The sequence below is a fragment of the Notamacropus eugenii genome, chromosome 4 (assembly GCF_028372415.1).
Source record: "Notamacropus eugenii isolate mMacEug1 chromosome 4, mMacEug1.pri_v2, whole genome shotgun sequence".
Lineage (NCBI taxonomy): Eukaryota > Metazoa > Chordata > Mammalia > Diprotodontia > Macropodidae > Notamacropus > Notamacropus eugenii.
The window spans coordinates 146,221,657-146,243,628 of NC_092875.1; the positions used below are offsets into that span (position 1 = coordinate 146,221,657).

General features: G+C 35.5%; 1 protein-coding gene across 15 annotated transcripts in view; it reads right to left on the reverse strand.

Annotated features, from left to right (window-relative positions):
* Window positions 1–7,717: 7,717 nt before the first annotated feature.
* RIMS2 (regulating synaptic membrane exocytosis 2) overlaps window positions 7,718–21,972 on the reverse strand; it is an 842,692-nt gene continuing 828,437 nt past the window's right edge. For all 15 annotated transcript variants that reach the window (XM_072603307.1, XM_072603309.1, XM_072603321.1 and 12 more), the window contains 5 exons: window positions 14,144–14,285; window positions 12,561–12,673; window positions 12,128–12,229; window positions 8,698–8,837; window positions 7,718–8,256 (listed from right to left, as the gene is read on the reverse strand). In XM_072603307.1, the coding sequence (XP_072459408.1) occupies window positions 8,038–8,256; window positions 8,698–8,837; window positions 12,128–12,229; window positions 12,561–12,673; window positions 14,144–14,285 (716 nt within the window). In that variant the 3' untranslated portion in view covers window positions 7,718–8,037. The remainder of the gene's footprint in view (window positions 8,257–8,697; window positions 8,838–12,127; window positions 12,230–12,560; window positions 12,674–14,143; window positions 14,286–21,972) is intronic.

Genomic DNA, 21,972 nt, shown 5'->3' on the forward strand with positions numbered 1-21,972 from the left:
ACTCTCTTGGCTCTCCTCTTATCTGTTTAAGTCCCTTCATTTTTTCAATGTTTAAGAAAAGTGCTTTTGTCCTCATGAAGCCTTTCCTGATTACTGTCCCCTCCCCCCCATTACTTGTCAAATTTCTCAGAGTCTTTTGTCTGGAACAGACCTTTGATTGTTTCTTATTTTCTTTCTCATAATTCTTCATAAATGTGACTGAAAAGCAGAATGAGTAAGAGGAAGTGATGTGAAATAAATAAAGAGATGAAATAAAATTGGAAAAGTAGGTGGGAATCCCATAAGTCTTCTCTTCTGCAAGGTAAACTTGTTTAGCAATTTCAATTGATCCACAATAGGGCTCTAGTCTATCATGGTCCTGGTTATCTTTCTATGGACACACTTCTTCAATTGGCTAACATCTTTCCTTGAACACAATATTTAAAATGTGGTCTGAACTGGAGAAAAATCTCCCTCATTCTGTACACTATGTCTCTCTTAGTGAAATCTAACATAACATTAAAATTTTTTGGCTTCTAGGCTGTCACTGTGGATTCACACTGAACTTGTTTACTTGAATTCTTAGATGTTTTCCCATGAAAATAATGCAGTAATGGCTCTACATAGATGAATAAGAGCAAAATGTAGAACTTCACATTTATCTCTTTTGTATTTCTTTTTATTGGATTTGGTCAACCTGTAGAGATTTCTTTTTGGAAGCCAAGTCTGCCATGTTACCTCTCTATCTATCTAATCTAGCTTTGATTAACCAGATAAAGTGACAAACATGCTGTCTATGATGTCATCCAAGCACGCAAATAAGTGAAGAATCTATGATTTTGTCAGTAAGGAGATCTGATGTGGGAATTGCCTTATATTCATCAAATCAAAGATAGAGACTCATATAAACCTTATATGGTAGATAAGTTCTAAGGAATCACTTGAGGAACATAGAAGTTATGTGACTTGCCCAGGGTCAAAAAGTTAGTAAATGTAAGGTATGATATTTAAAGTTATTTGTTCTTGACTCCAAGCCCAGCTCTCAGTATATACTATGTCACAATGCCTCTATACTTCTTCCAAGTAATTGATAAAAAATATTGAGTAGTACAGTCTAAAGACAGATACCTAGGTTCCTGCCAGGATGAGAACAAATGTTTATTAAACACCTACTATGAACCAGTTATGGTGTTAAATTGTTAACAAGTATGATTTCATTTGACCCTCTCCACAACTCTCTAAGGTAAGTATTATTATCACCATTTTACACTGGGAAAAATGAGGCAGACAGAGGTTAAATGACTATCCTAGGACCTGTATTTTATCTACTGTGCCACCTAACTATCTATAGAAGAGATGACAAACTCAAGGCCCATATGTGGTTTGAAATTAGAATACATTGAAAAATACTCATGGAATTCAATGAAAAATATATGTAACCACCAACAACGAAGATATAAAATGCAACTAATCACTGATGCAGGTGGATACTGCTTCCGTCCCCCTGTACATTTGGCATGACAACAGTGTACGACTACCACAAAAATGGGAATTCCATCAAGCCTGCAGAACTCTGACTCGCCATAGGCTAGTCCTTTCATAATATAAATGACCGCAAAACCTTGCCAAAAATTGAAGTTCAGGTGCCCCCAGACAAATAAAATCTGAAAAAGAGCTTCCTTATTTTCCTAAACTAGCCTCAACTAGAAACCAGCCTTGTCTATATGAAATGAATACCTTTGGTACCACAATGGAGAAAGCCAGGAGGCAAAGATAAGGAGCAAAAGCATTCTAGGTGTGAGGAAGAGTAAGTGAAAATTTCTAGGGTCCGGAGAATGGAGTGTCTTGTTCAAGGAACAAGGAACCAGCAAGGAGGCCAGTGTACACAATGACCACAGAGTACTTGCTAGGAGATTAGATTTAAGAAGACTGGAAAGATGTGCATGTATGTGTATATGTAGGAGGAGAACAAAGGGAGAGTAGTTCCATTGAAACCTAGAAAGAAGAGACCATCAAAAAGGAGAGGGTCACTGACAATGTAAAAGGCAGTAAAGAGAGCTCAAGAAGGGTGAGGACTGAGAAAAGGCTATTAGGTACCTATAATTGTTAGGACGTTGTCTTTTTTCTTTCTTTTTTTTCATCAAGCCTTACCTTGCTTCTTTGCCACTCTCACCCTAATTCCTAATTTCTGCCCTTTTGGTGCCAAGCACCATTCAAATCCATGTGAGAGAACCTTCGTACCCTAGAACAACCTATTAAATCCCCTCCTAAACATTTTCTTCTCCAGGTTAAACATCCTAATTTCTTTCAATCAATTCTTACATGGCATGATTTTGCACAATTTCTTCAGCATTTCTATAGCACAGCCCTCATGGGTTGTAGTTGTGCTTTGTCCTTCATTCTGGCAGAGGACCATGATGTCAGGAAGGTGATGTCATGACTTGCAAGTGAATTGGCTTTAAGAGAGGGAGGGTTGTGCAAAGTCACCAGCCTCACTTTCTCCTCCACAGTCATCTGGGTCCAGTGGCCAGATATAGATCAGGATGACTGGAGATGGCCCAAGATGCAGTAGGAGACCTTGACCTTTGAGTTTCCAAGTTCTCACTTTGAGGCATCACCCATTTCAGAGAGTAGGGCTGTTTAAGAAGAGAACCAAGTGATGGCTGTTTTGGTTAAAAAAAAAAATCAAACTGTGAGGGGAAGACCCTTGGAGTTTCTGGTCAAAAGAGACAATTACCCATTTACATGCCCAGTTTCCTCATCTGTAAAATATGGTGGTTGTACTAGATGGCCTCTGAGGTCCCTTCCAGCTGTGAGCCTAACTTAAATCCAAGAGAACTATACAAGCCTTTAATGAGCCTTATCTGACTAGCATTATTCTAAGTATTTGGGTTCTCTCTTGAAGGGAAATGAAATTGGAACTGCTAGAGCAAGGACTGTCTTTTGTCTCTTTTTGTATCCCTAGCACTTAACACCATGTCTGGTTCATGATAGTACTTAATAGCAGTGCTTAATATGCCTTGTCCTTCTCTACTCTTGGGGTTAGTCATATAGTTAAGAGGCTCTTTTGTTTGCCTTCTTGGCTGGCTCTTAGACCTTTCCTGGTTCTCCGTCTCTGCACTGATTGAGGACTAACATCTGCCTTCCTCTTTTCATAGTCCTAGTCCTAGGATTCAGTTCAGATATGACTGCGTTCGTTCAATCATCCTGAATGCTGAGATTTAATTTCTCATTCTCAATAAGGCATGAATAAGTTGATCAGTACTCAAGTTTAGGGTTACTGGTCAACATGGTCAACTGGCACTCAGGAACCTGAAATCTCCCAGAAGATGTTCCTAGTAATCCCAATGAAGTGTTAATGGCTAAGCCCATTTGTCATTGTTTAGGTGTTTTCAGTCATGTCTGACTATCTGTGACCCCTTTGGGGATTTTCAGCAATCAAAATTCCAGATGTCTTCTATTTTAGCCTCATTAAGCTATCTGTGTTTTTTCCTGGTCACATTCTTTATATTTATTCTTTATATTTAAATTGAATGATCATATTCAAAGAGCAGCTGTTCATACTTCAATATTAACTTGGAAGGAAGTCTCCAAGGGGATCTCTTCTTAGGTCCTGGGCTGTTCTGCATTTTTACCAATGACAAGGCACAAGTCAATCCTTGTGTGTAAGAGTTTGTTAATCCCTATTTATATATACATAGATACACACACATATGTACATATATATGTGTGCGTATCACAAAGTAGATAACAAAAGTAATTAATAATGTAGAATCAAAGAAATGTGAAGTAAGGAAGATAAGAATGGGATGAGGCTGAATTATAAAAAGAGAGGTGTGTCATGATCTGGATTTTATAAAAAAGTTAATGTAGCATTTAAGAGGAAGTATAAAGAGTTTCTGAGGGTGGGCCACATAATAATTAAAGGTTATATGAGTGCAACAGCATATGAGCCAATGAATAAATCAGCCTTGTCGTACAAGAGGATATGTGTTGAGGAAAAGTGAAAAATAAGCTTATAGGTATATATGGTGGGGGAGAGTTATGGTGTGGAATGTGACACTAGCCTTTGAAATGGGAAGAAGTTTTGATTCTAAGAATGGACAAATATTCAGACTTGGTCAGAGAAAGGATACGGGAAGGAACAGAGAGATAAATTAAAGATAGCTCCATAATTCTGATATTAGAGATAAAGGATAGCTGTGCCCTCAAGGAGGTTATTGATAAAAAGACAAGCCTCATATGTATAAGACTATTTATAGCAACATTATTTGTGACACTAAAATCTGGAAATAAAATATGTTCCCAGTGGCTGAAGAATGGCGTAATAAATTATGGTACAGGAATGTAATGGAATATAATTAGCATACATGGAAAGACCAATATAATTCAGAGAAACATGAGAAGACTCATGTGAAGGGATGCAGAGTGAAATGAACATATACAAAAGAGTAATACATACAACTGCAGCACCAAAAAGACAACATGGAGAGAATAATCTTTTAAAAAAATAAGAAAGGAGTGGGGAGGCTGTTTCAGAGATAGGCAAAAAATTTGCATCCTTTTCCACTGGGGAATTTAGGAGAAAACAACAAAAAAATAAATGTAAGGTTTGTTTCCTTCTTGAAATTAAAAGACTCTAAAAAGTGGAAAGAATGAAGGGAAAAGAATCAGGGAGTAGAAGTCAACTTGCTCTGTTTATTTAGACCCAAAGTTGTCTCTAGAGCCACTGTCTCTACTGTTATACTAATTTTGGTCTCTGTGAGATTTCCCTTCCCATCACCACAATTTCTTGACAGTGTCATTCTCAAGTTTGAGAAACATGGGTAAAAGTAAAAGAAAGTCACCTCTAGCTTCACAATCATAAAATAAAAATACCAGGCTGGCAGGTCTGTCCATGTAGGATTACAGAATGAATCTGGTCAAACTCTGAGTAGCAGCATTACAACACACATAGATTCCTTTAGATGAATTGAAACGTGAACCTGAGAGATATTAACAATCATATCTACTCTTTTCATGTCTAAAATAGTATGAGGATTGTGGTAGTGTCTGAAATCTAACTGAAGGCAAAGACTCATCAAAGATCTGAATAGTAACAACTCTGTAATATAAAAGCTACAAGGCTGAAATAACAGAAGAGGACATCATCTAACATTCAAACATGACTACTTCATTATTAGACTAGAAATCCATTTCTGTTGCTGAAAAGTGTGAAAAAATAAAGGTTTTGGGGGAATATTTTAACTTTGAGCATTCAATGCTAGAGAAAGAACCAGCAGATTCATCAGGATGGAGAAGAGAGAAAGGAAAGATGGGAGAAAACATCTTATACACTTTTGTAAAGAAAATGTTTTATTTAAAGTGTTAATTACCATTACCAGAATGAATTTGATTTACATTAGTTGGCGTTCAGTACAGGCCTGATCTGCCCTTTTGTTCCAACTGGGATTCCCTTTATGTTTAAAACATTATATACAAGACAGCAATGGTCACTGGAATAGTCCTATTTACATGACTAAATCATAGGTAGAATTGCAGACATGAAAATTAAAAAAAATACAACAACTTTTAAATAAATACTGCATAATGACAAATATGTACAAATATTCCATACAGTCATGTCCTTCTTATTAAAATTAGAAATAATTTATATAGGAATATGCACAAAAGTTTACTTGACTGCATCTCAGTATCAGGAAAATGATAACAGGTTTTTTTTAATTCTAATGGATATTATGGAGTGCATGTCTCTTTAATCAACTGTTGCTGGTACATAGGCATCTAAATTATTTCAATATACATAGTTTAACTGGTTTCTTCAACAACTTAATATCAATCCATTGTACATCTCAGAATGTCAAGACATAGTCTTGGTGAATTTCATATTGCACCACATAAAGAAGGCATTTTTAGTGATACTCCTTGTAACTTCTGTACTCTATCAGGCATGATTTTTTTTCTAATGGGCAGCATTGGATTTTCAAACAAACAAAAAATCCAACAACTCTGTGTGCATGGCCTCAATTTTAAGGTAAATAAATGAATGCTGTGCAGACTTCCAAGAACGTTGCAAGATATTTTGATTTATCTATAGGTATGTTATGGACCCAGAACAGATGAGGTTTTAGATGTTAGCTAAACCCTACTTCCTTTAAACAGGAAAATTGATCACAAGTTTGAATTTGCAGCAGCATGACTCTCTCCTTCCCTACCATGTTAATAATTGCTGCTTAAACTGAATTCAAGGGTTTTAATTAACTAAGATTTTACTTTGAGACATTTGGTGATGGCATCAACAAACAAGTAAACACATTCAACTTTCTTCAGAACAATGAGAAAATACACATGAAGTTTTTTTCTGACATTTTCCCAGCAGGTTTTTATGTACCATGAAGTATCCCTCAGAAGTATACTTTATAAAGAATTGAATTTTATAGAACAAAAATAAGTAATCTTTTTTTAGTTTGTTAAGATTGTTTAGCATTGCATGACTATTCAGAATAAATGGAAACCATTAAAATAAATTGATTTTTCATTTAAAAAATATTAAGACCTTCTAGAAATAATACTTCAATCCCTGAATGAAAGACACTGGTGCTGAAAACAGATTTATTAAAGACATCACACAATGGCCACATGACTCCAGGATTTTGTTGTAGAATTCAATTTGAAGGTGAGAAAAAATAAAAATAAATTACCATGCACTGTACAATAAACTGCAAAAAGTTCAAATATCTTCTTTATCAAATACATGCTGACTTACTTTAATGTACTCCCAAGCCATGTTGCAAAATCCTTTTCAACATGCTGGAAATAATGAAAGCTCTTAAAAGTACTCTTTTTTTCCAAAGAATTCAGAAATGCAGAATGATCTGCAATCCTAAACCAAAGATGGGGCATATGAGAATATTAAGTCAAAAAAATAGCAGTTTTAGAGTATAGTGATCATCCTGGTAAGTAGGGGGTGGGTGGGTAGAAGAAATCATAAGAGGCAGAAGGTGAGATAGAGAAGAGGAAGAAAGATGTGTACAATTTGCACATAATGTTGAACTTTACAAGGCTTTTTACCTTTTACATTTAAATAAATTGAATATATTACACTTGTCACATAAAGAATTTTCTGTATTTTTCTAGAAAGTATTGTCATTTTTGATGTCTGCAAAACACAGACCATGATTAAAGAATGATAAACGTGGTGTGTCTTTGTATCACCCTGTTGCATTCTCTGCCTTTTAAAACCATGCACTAGTGAAATTTTTCTTTAAAAAATAATATAAATTGTTGAAAATGGCTGATTTTATTCTTTTTTTTTTTGCAAGTTGCAGCCCCGAGAAAATAATTTAAGTGTTCAGCTAAACTGTGTCCATGCAAAAAAGTTTCTTTAATTTCATACAGTACAGTATAGCCACAGAACTTGTTTTTCAGAGTCTATCACATCTTGGCTTTTATTGAAATGACAGGTGGAGCTAGAGGTCTGCCACTGCTTATCTTGGAGGCTGCCAGTGGCTTCTTCATTTCCATCCTCAGTTTCATGGGAGGTCTGATTTTTTGTTTCTGACCATTTCTTTGGTCTCCTGCTTGTCACTCCATGTTTCCTACTACCCCACTGACTTTTAATGGCTTCATGGTAACATAACTCCATTTTTGTGGCATAACAAGGCTTTTTTTTTTTTTTTTGGTGGGGGGTGGGGTTGGGAGGGAAGGAATATGTTAGGGAGAACAAATTTTTTTTTTAAAAGGAGCAAGAAAATAAAGATGTCATTGAAAAGGACGTTTGTTGCATGAGACAGATTTATATTAATCCATGGCTTCAGATTGGACCAAACAATGAGTGTCAATGAACTCCAAACCCATCAGTTCTTCCTAGCTCCACTCCTTCACCTGAGGGCCTTCTTCAGGGCACAATGTGTGCAGCTTCCTCTGAGAACACAGGATCGCTTTGTATCCCTAGAAACAGGCTCAGAAGACACAACAGTAAGCATGCAGTGTTACCAGGGTTTGCGACCTGTAATTTTTTTTTTTGTAACGCTGGTTGCTACGACAGTTTTACAGATGCTATGAACGAGCATAAGAAGGTCCCGTTGAACTTTCCAAAGATGATTGGGAAGCTCTTCTAGTCAGAGGGGCCAAAGTTGGATCTACTAGGGAAGAAGGGGGGAACAGTTTGAACCATCCAATCACCATGTTAGACAATTCTAGTTCATCTAAAAGTATCTGGGCCACTCCCATGAAGGATTTATGATCCATTCGTCCATAATCTCCCCAAACAATGATCTGTTGGTAAAACAGAAAGGAGAAAAACTTCAGCATGAACAAATAAGTGATATTATTTATATGCTAAAATGTACTTCATTCATGTTACGTAGACAAATAATGTAAACAGCTGCATTTAATTATTGACATATTTAATCATTCTATTGCTAGAGTACAATGGCAAATTAGGAAAGCTACTTTTGTAATTGTGAAGATAAAATTTAGATCAAAAGCATTCTAGGGAAGTTAATTTGTGTGTGAAGTTAAGTTCACCCATGCAGTCTCCTCAAAGGAGATCATTTTCAAGTTTGAAAGCACTGAACATAGCTTTGGGACACAATCGAGTGTTTCAATTATTTCCAGAAATAGGGAAAAGAAAGGAATGTGACACGAGACATAGTATATGAAGGTCTACTCTGAAAAAGGACTTTTCTACAGAAAAGGAAGAAATTCAGTAAATACCTGTAGAACTTTTCCCTGGGGGCTTTCATCAAATGACAACAGCTGTTGATAAAGAGGTTCCAGGGTTTTTCTTGCCACTTTAGTTTTCTTTTTGGCTATGCAGACTCCGTTATCTAAGAGATACACTTTTACGTATGGTGCTGAGAAGGGAAAAATGAAGAGAAAGAAGTAAAGAGCTACTCTGTGTGTGTGTGTGTGTGTGTGTGTGTGTGTGTATGTGTGTGTGTGTCACAAATAGGATGCATATCAGATGTTGAAAGACCTCAAGACCATGAGGTTATAATCACCGGCTAGAGTTCTAAAGGAAGAATCCTAAAACATCTGGATAAAAAGTGAAAAATGACATCAAATGATTATATTTTGGTGTCATGGATAAACAACCTCTGAGTTGGGTACTGATTTGATATTACCTTACTACCGAAATTTGAAAACCTAATTAAATAAGTTTTTTTAATTGAGTATTACAAAATATCTATAGAAATATATTTTATTTCAAGAATGATACCTTACACCAGAAGTATGAGAAGTGGGTAAATGGACAGAACCAGATGAAAATACTTAACAAATAAATAAAAATACAACACAACTCAGATAATGCTAATTTGTGGTTTTCTAAGTCACTCTGCAGTCTACAGGAATTGTTTCTATTTGAGTTTGGTCCCATGACCTTACACAACCTATATTTAAAAAAAAAAAGTATACCCAAGTAATAAAATAAGTTTAGAACTAATTACATTTCCCACCTATCTACAAATTAACTGGATTTAATTTTTCTGTGCATCCTTTAAGCAAAGGATGTATGTGATAAGTTTAAATTAAGTTGGAAGGGAAAAGGCAAAAATTGTGAATGCTGTAAATTGATTTTTCCTCTATGAAATTAAAAATTTTTTTCAACCATTGGGAAAAATAACCAAAGTATAGCACAAGTCAAATACTTTTATGAAGGTTGTTTAATAAATAGAATAAAACAGAATAAAAATATTTAAATAGAATGGTAAGTTAAAAAGTTCAAGATCAATACGTCAGTCAGTGGAAGATCTTGACTGTGAACTATTACCACGAATAATCTCCTTGTCTTTCACTAGAGACATCATTACCTCTTCAGTTGGATTGTGTAGTTTATGAACGATAATAAACACCTTCAGACTACAGCGATATGGAAGCACTAAACATGCTATGAGTAAATACTTTCACAAAAACATCTTTTTGTGTTTGTTTCTTCCAAACTACAAAAAGGGAGACTTGTAGAACAGCTTTCATATCAGACATATTCTTAATGTTTTTCTGTGACTCATGTGTTTCCTTCATTACAAAATCAAGCTCTTACTGAACTTAATAGGGGAATTTCTTCAGAGCACTAATTAATGAGAAACTGGCCTTTTCACAGAGTGTGACAATGTATAAATTAAATAATCTATATCTTCAGCCTAAATATATCCTCCACAAGCCCAATTGCACATTTCAACAAGTTGGTAGGGCATAGACAGGACCGAAGATCTTGCCTCATATTCTGCTGAAAAAATTAAGGGTACTTGCTGAGAAATTCTTTTTCTCCCCTTTTTATCTTGGATCACTCAGATGCCTTCTGCTGCTTCACTCATCTCACCATGAAGAGGTCATGTTCTCCTTGCCAGGACAAAGTACTCTACGTGCATATGGTGTCTCATTTCTGTCCTCCTGTCCTCCCAGGATCACAGGCTCCAAACCCGCCCCTTGCGTCCCCCTTTTTACAAATTCTATGGTTCTACTGTTATCATTTTCACATTTGTGCCCTCTTTTATGTTACACTGCAAACACCTTAATTCAGGTTCTTATTAACTCACTCAAACTTCTATAATAGCCTCCTAATTGGTTGTTTTAGTCTTTTTCCTTTCCTCTATCCTTCATAAAAATGCTCTCATATTCTCTCTAATCATAGTTTCAAAGTTGTAAGGAACCCAAGAGTCAACCCATACCTAACAGGAATATCCTCCACAAGGGTTCAACTGATAGTCTCTTAAAACTACCTCCTGAAAAGGTTCAGTAGAGTTCAGGGCCTGGAGTCAGGAAGCTTCATCTTCCAGAGTTCAAATCTGGCCTTGGACACTTACTAACTATGTGACCCTGGGTAAATCACTTAATTCTGTTTGCTTCAGTTTCTTCAGTAAAATGGGGTGAAGGAAATGGCAAAATTCTAGTATCTTTGCCAAGAAAACCCAAATGGGGTCACAAAGAATCAGACACAACTGAAAAACGACTGAGCAACAAACACTTATCTGGCTTTCAAGTGACAACCATTCTAAGGTTAGAAGACCATTAGGCACCGTCTGGGCCTGGAATCAGGAAGTCGTGAATTCAAACGCTGCCTCAGAGTTTTTGTAAGGCTCATATCAGATAATACAGACATTTCATAAATGGTTGTTCTCTGCCCTCCTTCCATCACCACGTTCTCGGTTGACCTTCTCCAGGTTCACCGTCCCTAATCTGTTTACTTGTACCTTACATGGCAATGGTTCCCAATTCAGTCCATCAGTAGATGATGTGCTTCTTTAATGGATCTATGATCCCAGCAGCTGTTTTGTTGCCATATCACAGTAACGCATACTGAGCTGGCAGTATACTTCAATATTCTGCTGGGTTTTGTTGGTTTTTTTAATATTCCCTCTTATCTTGTCATGACTCCCATGAATCCCATACTTGTGCAGTTCAGTTTTATTTTTAACCTAGATTTAGAAACTTACATTTAACTCTTCTAAATTTTACTTCATTCCTATATTCAAAAACCTTCAGTAAATCTCCACTGCCTATTAAACCCTGGCACGATCCATTTCCAAATGTCCTTTCCATAGCTACATTTCACTGCTAACAATGTCCCTTTTTAGTCCCCCTCTTTGTGCTCAGTGCTTTTGTCTTCATCATTCTCTCATGCCTGGAACTGACTTCCTCATCTATGCTGAAAGCCTTCCTTTCTCTTACCATCTAACTGTATTACCTTCTTCAGAAGTGTTCTTTGATTCCCCCAGCTTAAAGTAACTCAGAGTGCTTTGTCTGGGCCAGAATACTTCTCTAGAGTTGGCCCTTTTCATTATCTCATTCTACTCTTTGTTATTCGAATATGTGTAATTTTCCTATTAGATTGTAAATTGGGTAAGGTCTTTGTCTCACACTTCTTTGTTTCCACTATCCTTTCACATAGGAGATAACCTATTCTTTGCTGAACTGAATTTCCAAATGCATCATAGAATTTCAGCAGCCTTCATTATTACCTCTATTTAGTTTAAATTTACAGATTCAAGAACTGAACTGTGATCTCAAAAATAATAAATATGTTTCATTTATTCAATTAAAATGAACTTTCTTAAAGAGGAAAGAATAGATGGGGCATGTGGATAGTACTCTAATAAGATAGAGAAATCTCCAAAAGGGTTAGGAAGTACTGTTCAGTTCCTACCTGGCAGTGTCTTTGAACCTGGTTTTACAACAAGGCCACGGGCCCGAATTATTTCTACCTCCAATTGTCCCTTTTTATCCATCATCCCAACTTGAATGTCACCTAGAGGGAATATAAAAAGGGCATTAGCATCCAAAGACAATCAGGGAGCTTCGAATTCAGATCTCTGAAGTGAACACTGTTCAATTTGCCGTTTGTCAATGTAATTCTGGACATCACTTCATATTTTTACGTCAGGGATTCTTTGTCCAAAAACAATACAATGAACAAGCATAAATACTTTAAAATGTAACCTAATTTTTCTTCAACTCTAAAATATTTCAAGTAAATATGAAATTGAAAAAAGTTCCTAAAGATTTTTTGAAATGGAGAAATTGTGACTTAGAAAAACAGTTATCATTTACCTACATAACCACATAACAAGAATACTCACCCATAGCTGGGGTGGCCAATGTCTGACGCCCAACTAACTGAGCTGGACCAAGGCCATCCAGAAAATCACTGAACTGACTATCTGAGGCCAATCGAACACCAGGGAAAATCAAACTAAGAGAAAAAAAATATATAAACAAGGTTAAATCCCTGTTCCTTCACTCAAAATCAGAACAAACTTTAAAAACACATTTCTCCTTGAAACTCCTAAAACAATCACTGTCTTATGACTCAATAGGTATATTAGTGCCATCAGTTATTTTTTTTTTAATGCAGCTAGCTGTTTTATCTCCTGAGGTAGATTATAAGCTCCTTGATGGCAGGGAATTTATTTTGTACTTGCTTGCATGCCTCACAATGTGTATTATAACGCTATAAATAGAGAAAGCACTAATGAATCACATAATATTGAAATTGGAAGGAACCCATAGAGCTTCCTAATGCAACCCATAACTGAAAATGAATCCTCATGACAAAATATCCATCAAACACGGTTTTTTTTAGCCTTTGCTTGAAGATGTCTCATGAGAAGAAAACTCTATTGCTTTCACAAGGTAGTCCATTCCATTTCTGGACAAGTTCAATTGTTCAGGAAGCCTTTTCTTGCATCAAATCTAAACCCGACTCTGAGCAACTTCCATCTATTCTTCTGCTCACTGAGATCGAACAGAATAAGTCAAAACTTTTATCATGTGAGAGCTCTTCAAATATATGAATATAACTATTATGTCTCCCATAAATCTTTTATTCTCCAAGATTAACATCACCAGTTTATTCAATAGATTCTCATATGGAATGAAGTTGATATCCTTCACCATTATTGTTTTCCTTGTCTGATCCTCTCCAGCTTACTAACATCTCTTAAAATGTAGGATCCAGAACTGAACACAGTATTCCACATGTAATCTGACCAGAGCAGAATACAGTGGGACTATCATCTCCTTAGTCTGGGACACTAAATTTTTCTTTATGGAGCCCAAGAGTGTATTCACTTTCTTGGCTACTATAACACAATGATAAATCATTCTGAGCATGCAGTCCACTACAACTGCCAATTTTTTTTGGATGAACTATTATTATCTAGTCATAACTCTCAGAAGCTGATTTTTAAAAACTCAGATATGAGACTTAATAACTTATTTTACCTAGTACATGACAATTTCTATTTGGTTTCCCTTACATCTCTGATTCTCTAGCAACATTTTATTTAGACCATAACTGGTACCTACTGCAGATTGCCTTTTTTTTTTTTTTAGCTATGTCTTTTCTTTCCCATGCTTTAGGGCTCATCTAAGCATTCATTTTTTTTAACCTTTCTAATCAAATCCTACCCTGCAAGACTTTATCCAGCTAATCCTGTATTTTTGCATATCGTTTGGCATGTGTTCTGAGATCTATGTTTGTTTGTGCTAAGTCCATTCATCTGGTCAACTCAAATTTTTCTCATAAGTTGTAAACTTTCAGTGGCCTAGTACTATTTTAACAAAACTTCCTGTAACAAGCATAAAGGCTAAGACAGAAAATGGTTCCTGCAATTTTGAAGCAGACAAGATGATCCTATCCTTGTTCATACAGTTCACTCACTTTCCTTCAGAACTATAGCTGTTCATGCTTCCATCTGTAGACTCGCGGCTTGCCTGTCGAGTCATCCAGTTTCTCATTTCTACTGCCAGGCCAGTTTCTGTACTCCTCTGGACGGTACTCCTTAATTTTTTGCCTCCAGCTTCTGTATCAACACAAAATTTTTAAAAAAGCAATGGCATAACTAATCTGTAAAAATAGAAGCAGTAAAGGTGCTTGAGATTTCTTCATGAAAAGAACTACATAAATACAATGCATCATTATTACTAGGATAAAAAGAAAAGGTGTTAAAATAATGTTTGCAGTGTAGGAAGAAAAAAACTATGAAATCTTTAAAATGGAAGCAAGGTGCACAAAGGACTATTATTTTATTCGATGTTATTTATGACAGCACACCAATTTTTAGCATCACAAACAGAGAAGGTTCAGTTTAAGTGAAATAAAAGCATACTTTGTTTCCAGTGAGATTTTAAAATGCTTTCTCTCATAACTTACAGTATCGAACCTTTTTTCTTTTTGTCATAGAGAAGGGACAAAGCTGAATTATTAAGGAAAGTCAGATATTGAATAATACCTAAATACTTGTCTTTAATTTTTATAGCTAAATGAAAAACAGGAAATCTTCTCTATTTAGTAACAGCCCAATCATTTATTATAGGAGAAAATGATGATAATTTAAAAATAATGGCAAAGTCTTCCATTCTGGAAGATGAAACCTCATTTTTTAAAATACTAGGGAAGGGATAAAAACGAACTGAAAAATCTGTCTTTTGTTCCTCAAAACAGAAATAACCACAACATGCTAGGGGAACAGGAACAAAGAAAAGTCAGGAAGAAAGAAAATAAAGGAAAGGTGAGTTTTGTGAACATAAAAGTATTTGTAAAAATGATCATTTTAGGCTCTTAGAATATTTTAAATTGATCTTTTTAATAGTCATATTAGGAATAGATAGCAGATAATTATGTTAAATAATGAAATTCAAAGGAGCCTCATTTTCATTTGCTTGTAACCTGTACTTTAACAAACCTCACCTCCTCAGTCTCAGACTTTCTTGAGGATTTTCACAGGCTCTGTATTTATGTCTGAAATAACTTCTCTGCTCCACTGGGCCCAACTTTGTCCCTTACTTTCTTTTAAAAATAGCTAAACTAAGAAATCTGTCAGGGTAAGCTAATTCCAAATATTTAAGTTATATACACACTCTTAGGAACAACTTCTATACTCACCTCACACTATCTACTGATCTCCAAATTTGTGTCTATTTCCATGTATATATTACAATTAAGATCTTTAAGTATACTTTCTAACTATCTGCACTAATGAAGCAAAAAGGAAGTGAAAATTCTACAGCTAGAAGAGAACTTAGAGGCTATCAGGTCAATCGCATCATTTTCCAGATAGGAAAACTGAGGCTCAAGGAATCTAAGTGACTTGTCCAACATCACGCAGGTAAATTAGCCATTTAGTTAAACAGCATTTATTGAGCACTTAACATGTGCCAGGGTCTCTATTTAAAAAAGCACAGAAAAGCTAAGAAACACCACACTGTTTCTCAATTACTGACATTTGTTGTTGGTAAAAGTATTTGAATAAAAAACACATCTTTTACTCTATTGAGTAAATTGAGGAATTGACCTCAAATCAAAAATGAAGTTATGCCGTACAGGTGTCATTTAAGAAGAGCTAAGAAAACAATCTGCCTAAATCTCCTGGGAAAATGTTCCAAATCTCTTAATCCCTGCCTCAATTACTCCCTAGGAACCAATGCATTTTTAAAATAGATTTTATAAAAAAAGATGAAAAATAGAAATATGGGTTGATACTAAATAAGACCTGAGCTGATATCTGACAGTACTTTGATCCTCAGAGGGCATTTTAGGAGGGAAAGAAGCATAAACAAAGGCACAGAAGTGGGAATGAGCATGGCTGACAAAAAGGGCTAGCTGGAGATAAACCTAATTTAAATAGTAGATTGATAGTAGGAGGATAACTGGGATTGGATTATGAAGGATCTTTAATGCCAGATTGAGGAATGGAGCTTGGAAGTGGAGTAGCAAGAAAAAGTAGGATGGCCAATACACTGCTTTAGGGAAACAGAAGTCCTGAGTTAGCACTTGGGCTCCCTTACTTGTAAAAATCATCTACTTCTTTGAGGCTCACCTTCCTCATCTGTAAGATGAGAATAATATTATTTTTGTTACTTACCTCATAGAATAGATGTGAATAAAATGCTTGATGAATCCTAAAGTACTACAGAAGCACAAGCTGTTCTTCACAATGATTATTTTTAAAATACTCAAAATACTTAACAATAAACATGTTGTACTGATATTGGCATAAGGACTGTGTCCCATATATAAATTTATACATTCAAAATGAATATTTCATTCAGTAGTAGCAGAAGTGACATGAAACAAGGTAATTACTGTGACACTGTGAAAATTAACTATTTAAAAAAATCAACCAACTCTTTAGACTATATGCCATTACCTTAGTAGACTACAGATTTATTGAGTTTAATGTTCTGGCAGCTTCATAGTGAATGAACCAAACTCCACTTCTCACTTACATTAATAGAGTTAGTGTTACACAGATGATAAGTAACAAAATACATTAAAATGATATACAAATGGATCCATGATCTCATTGATGTACGTTCTCCCTCTAATGGTAAACTACAATGCATTCATGTCATTTCATCCTGTGTGTTTTTTGTCCATGTTCTTCCATAAATCCTCCATAAAGGTTCTCCTTAAAATGCCTGAGGTCTTTACCTGGGTCTTTTACCATGAGTACCACTGTAGCACTCAGTCTTTCCATTTGTTATTCATTTTTTTTTCCTATAGGAAAAGTCCCATCTTCAAAGGAATACTTTCAGGATATTACAGAGCATTTTTACACAATACTACGTTGATAGTATGCTATGGCCTTACTTGTTGTCCATGACCATTTCAGTCCACCCCCCCCTCCCCCAAAACACATCTTTAGATAAAAAGACACTTCTAGGTTCTATTCCATATACAGAAGAGAATCGCTTCACAAGGCTTCATTGAAATTTTTTAGAGGACACAAAACTTGCCCAGTAAATGTATAAACTAATAAGATATGATAATCCTATTTTTTAACACCAAAGCCTTTTGGTTACATGCATAATAAATATTAAATCCAAATGCAATTCATTATAATTTTTACCTAATAGATAAAAGGATCTGTCACAGTATTCTGTTTAAAAACATTTTGTTACAGACAAAAACTACTTACCTTTATGTCCAATTTCTCATTTCTACAATATTTTTATGAGATTAACTGATTCATATATTGAAGGTGCCCAGATAAAAATCTGAAAAGCTGGTAGGCTTTCACAGACAATAACAGATCAAATCACTAATTCATACAATTGAATCAAGAATCTATTGAACACAAGATCCCAGTCTGCTTACCATCTGTTAACTATAAAAAAAGAAAATATCTGTTTAGCAGAGTATTGGTGCCCTAAAGGATATCTTCCAACAAGGTATCTTACAAGACTATGTCAAAAATCCTTGAAATAAGTAAAAAAAGACAATATTTTGTTTAAATTTTTGTTCAGTGTCATGACATTCCCTCACCAGTTCATTAACCTTGAACTCATGACCAAAAGCACTGCAACTGATACCTGAGTGAAGCATATGTAATACATGTGTTTTTTCCTTAAAGCAGTCTTATAGTCCAGGAAGCTTTTGGGATTAACAGGAAAGGCCCCTCTCATTCTTGGGGCGGGGGGAGAAGCACAGGATGGGAGGCATCCCAGCAAACCCCACTTCAGCAAATCAGGGGGAAGATCCTGAGCCCCAAGGAGGTGGAAAAGGCAAGCGCCAACACTAGGACTCCCAAATGCCTCAGCTTAGGCAAGGCAACCGGTAGACACCAGCTTAGAAAAACCACCACATGTGCCAGTGTTCTCCAGCAGCCAAATCTCCTGGTGCTTCAGCATAACTCCAGGAAGCACAACTCCAGGAGACGCAGCTCCATACTGGAAGACCTTCTCCAGCAGCCAAATATTGAGTGCCTGGCCTGGGTGAGCAGACATCCTCTAGGGACTAGACTCCCCACCCCCCCACTCCAAGAGCACCAGGTAAGCTGTCAGGACCTAATGCCCCAGCACACAAAGCCACTGACCAGGTTCCAGACTCCTAACACAAGAAGCTTGAATGTATGCCTCCTATGCTCCAGCAGGAGAGCGCAACTCTAAAAGCCAGGAATTAGGCAAACATCAAGATGGCCTGGCTGGATCATCTTCCCTTGCGTGTCTTTTCATTAATTTCCTTCATATTCTGGAGCTTTTGTTCTCCCAGATGAATTTTCTTTATTTTTTCTAGCTCTATATAATAATTGTTTTGAAAGTTTTATTGGTAAGGCACAGAGTAAGTAACTTAATGATTTTGATTACATTAAATTGAAAAGTTTTTGCACAAAGCCAATGCAACCAAGATTAAAAGGGAAGCAGAAAGCTGGGAAGCATTTTTTTTTTTTTACAACCAGTATCTCTGATAAAGGTCTCATTTCTAAAATATATAGACAACTGAGTCAAATTTATAATAGTCTAAGTCATTCCCCAATTGAATAGTCAAAGGATATGAAATGGCAGTTTTCAGATCAAGAAATTAAAGGTATCTATAGACATATGAAAAAATGCTCTAAATCAATATTGATTAGAGAAATGCAAATCAAAATGACTGAGGAACCACATCACACCTATCAGATTGGCTAACATGACAAAACAGGAAAATGATAAATGTTGGAGTCTGGGAAAATTGGAACACTAATGCATTGTTGGTGCAGTTGTGAACTTATACAACCATTCTGGAGAGCAATTTGGAACTATGCCCAAAGGGCTATAAAACTGTGCATATCCTTTGATCCAGCAATACTACTTCTAGGTCTGTACCCCAAAGAGATCATAAAAACAGGAAAAGAACCCATATGTACAAAAATATGTATAGCAGGTCTTGTGGTGGCAAAGAATTGGAAATTGAGGAGATGTCTATCAATTGGGGAATGGCTAAACAAGTTGTGGTACATGAATGCAATGGAATATCATTGTGCTATAAGTAATGATGAGCAGGTGGACTTCAGAAAAACCCGGACTTACATGAACTGATGCTGAGTGAAATGAACAGAACCAGGAGACTATTGTATACAGAAATAGCCACACTGTGGGATGACTGACTGTGAAAGACTTAGCTCTTTTCTGCAATGTAAGGATTTAAGACAACTGGAAAATACTATCCACATCCAGAGAAAGAACCTGGGAATCTGAATGCAGATGGAAGCATACTATTTGCTCTCCTTTTCTCTTGTTTTGTTTCTTTCCTTCTCAAGGCTCCTCCCATTAGTTCTAATTCTTTTTTACAGCATGACTAATGCGAAAATATGCTTAACATGAATGTATAAGTAGAGCCTATATCTGATTGCATGATATCTTGGGGAGAGTGGAGGAGAAGGTGGGGGAGAAAACTGAAAACTCAAAATCTTATGGAAGTGAATGTTGAAAACTAAAAATAAATAAATGAATAAATGTAAATTAACTAACTAACTACATATATGGAAATACAAGGAAAAAACCTAATTAATAGTACACATTGGTAATAAAAATGATTTTTTTTAAAAACACATGATTATATCAATAATGGTTAATAAAAGCTAGCATATTTTTTTTAAGGCATACTAGAAAGTTTACTAATTAATGGTCTTTTCCTTAACATACTAAGTAGTATCTATCTTAAAGTAAGAACTAAGTCTAGAAGCCTTTCTAATAGGGTCAAAGCTAAGGCAAGGGTGTTCGTCAGTACTACTGCTAGTTACAACAGACAAGAAAAAGAAAGGAAACTAAAACTATCCATTTTTGCTGATGATACGATGGCCCACCTGGAGAATTCAATATAGTAAACTCAAATTAACTGAGTTAACATAGTTATAGGAAATAAAACAAATCCAGTTAAGCTTGAGTGATTTAAAAGGAGGTAGGTAAGGGAGAATATCAGTACTTCTACACTCTGTTCACAAAACCTAGCAGGAAGTGATAGGGAAATTAAGGTATGTGGTGGTCTAGCTTCTAAAACACACAGAGGAACCATAGTAACACAATTATAAAACACTCTTTTCAAAAGTAAAAGCACACCTAAATCACTGGGGAAATACAACATATTCAGGATAGGCTGTCCCCAAAAGATAAAATAAATAAATAATAACCTAAATAGATTTACTTATTCAGAGCCATAACAATTAAACTGTCAAAAGATTATTTTATAAAACTAAAAAAGAAATTCTTTTGGAATAATGAAAGGTAAATAATCTCAAGGGAAATAATGAAAAAAAATATGAAAGAAGGGGGCCTATCAGTACCAGATCTCCAGCCTGACCTGAAAAATTATTTGGTAGTAGTTGAGAAATACAGAAGTTAAAAATGGAACAGATTAACTATAAATTTTACAGAAGCATATCAAGAGTAGCATAGTGTTCAATGAATCCAAGACCTTAGCTAACTAGGGTAAAGACTATTCAACAAAAATTAATTATTCCTAATGCTGGGAAGACAATAATAAAGTCTGGTAAAAATTGGATGAGAGACTAAAATCTCATATAATATATCAAGAGAAGCTCTTGGTGGATATATAATTTTGACAAAAGATAACATTATTTACAAATTGGATGATCAAGGATGAAATTAACTTTCATCTCTATGGACAGGGAAGGAGTTAATGAACAAATAAGAAATTAGAGGATAACAAAATAAAATAGATAATTTTCATTACATAAATTTAAAAAGTTCTTGCATAAATGAAAAAATGCAACTAAAATCTGAAGAGAAACAGGTAATTGGGAAAAATTTTTGTGTAATATTTCTTGACTAAAGGTCTTGTCTTACATCCAAATTGATCAGAAGCAGAGCCATTCCCCAACTGACAAATTGTCACAATATATGAACAGGTAGTTTTCAAAAGAAATACAAACTAACAATAGCCATATGAAAAATGCTCTAAATCACTAAAAATTAGAGAAACACAAATTAAAACAACTCTGAGGCTCTACTTCGCAATCATCAGATTGGCAAAAAAATATTTTAAAAAATGGCAGTTCTTGAAGGGACTGCAGGAAAACCGATGCATTAACACATGATTTGTATAGTTGCGAAATGGAAAGCAATGTGGAACTATGCCCCCCCAAATCACTAATTAGTATACTGATGTGTACACTATTTGATATAGTGATATCACTATTAGGTATATACCTGAAAGAGATCAAAGAAGAAAGAGAAAGAAAAAAGGAAAGGAAAAGGAAGCAGGGAAAGAATTCCTCATTTTCTTTCAGATTAGCTTAAATATTACCTTGTACATGAAGTCTTTTCTGATCATAATTGCTAATATAAACCTCTCCCAAAATTACTTTGTCCATTTTTTTTGCTTCCATGCTCTTTATATCTGTAGACATTGTTTAATTTGGTAGATTTGAATTTCCATGATATTTCATTTTTTTTTTTTGCTTTTATATCTCCTGGGACAAAATAGCAGCATATAGTAGGTGCCTAATATGATAATCAATTAGACAACAGTCATTCTAAAAGGTTTCAGCTTTGAGAAGCTGTCTGCAGCTAGATGGCCCAGTGGATAGAGTGCTGGGCCTAGAGTCAGAAAGACTTCTTCCTGAGTTCAAATCCAGCCTCAGACACTTACTAGCTGTGTAACCCTGTGCAAGTCACTTAATCTTTTTCCCCTGTAAAATGAGCTGAGGAAGGAAGTGGCAAATCACTCCAGTATCTTTGCCAAGAAAACATCAAAGAGGTCATGAAGAG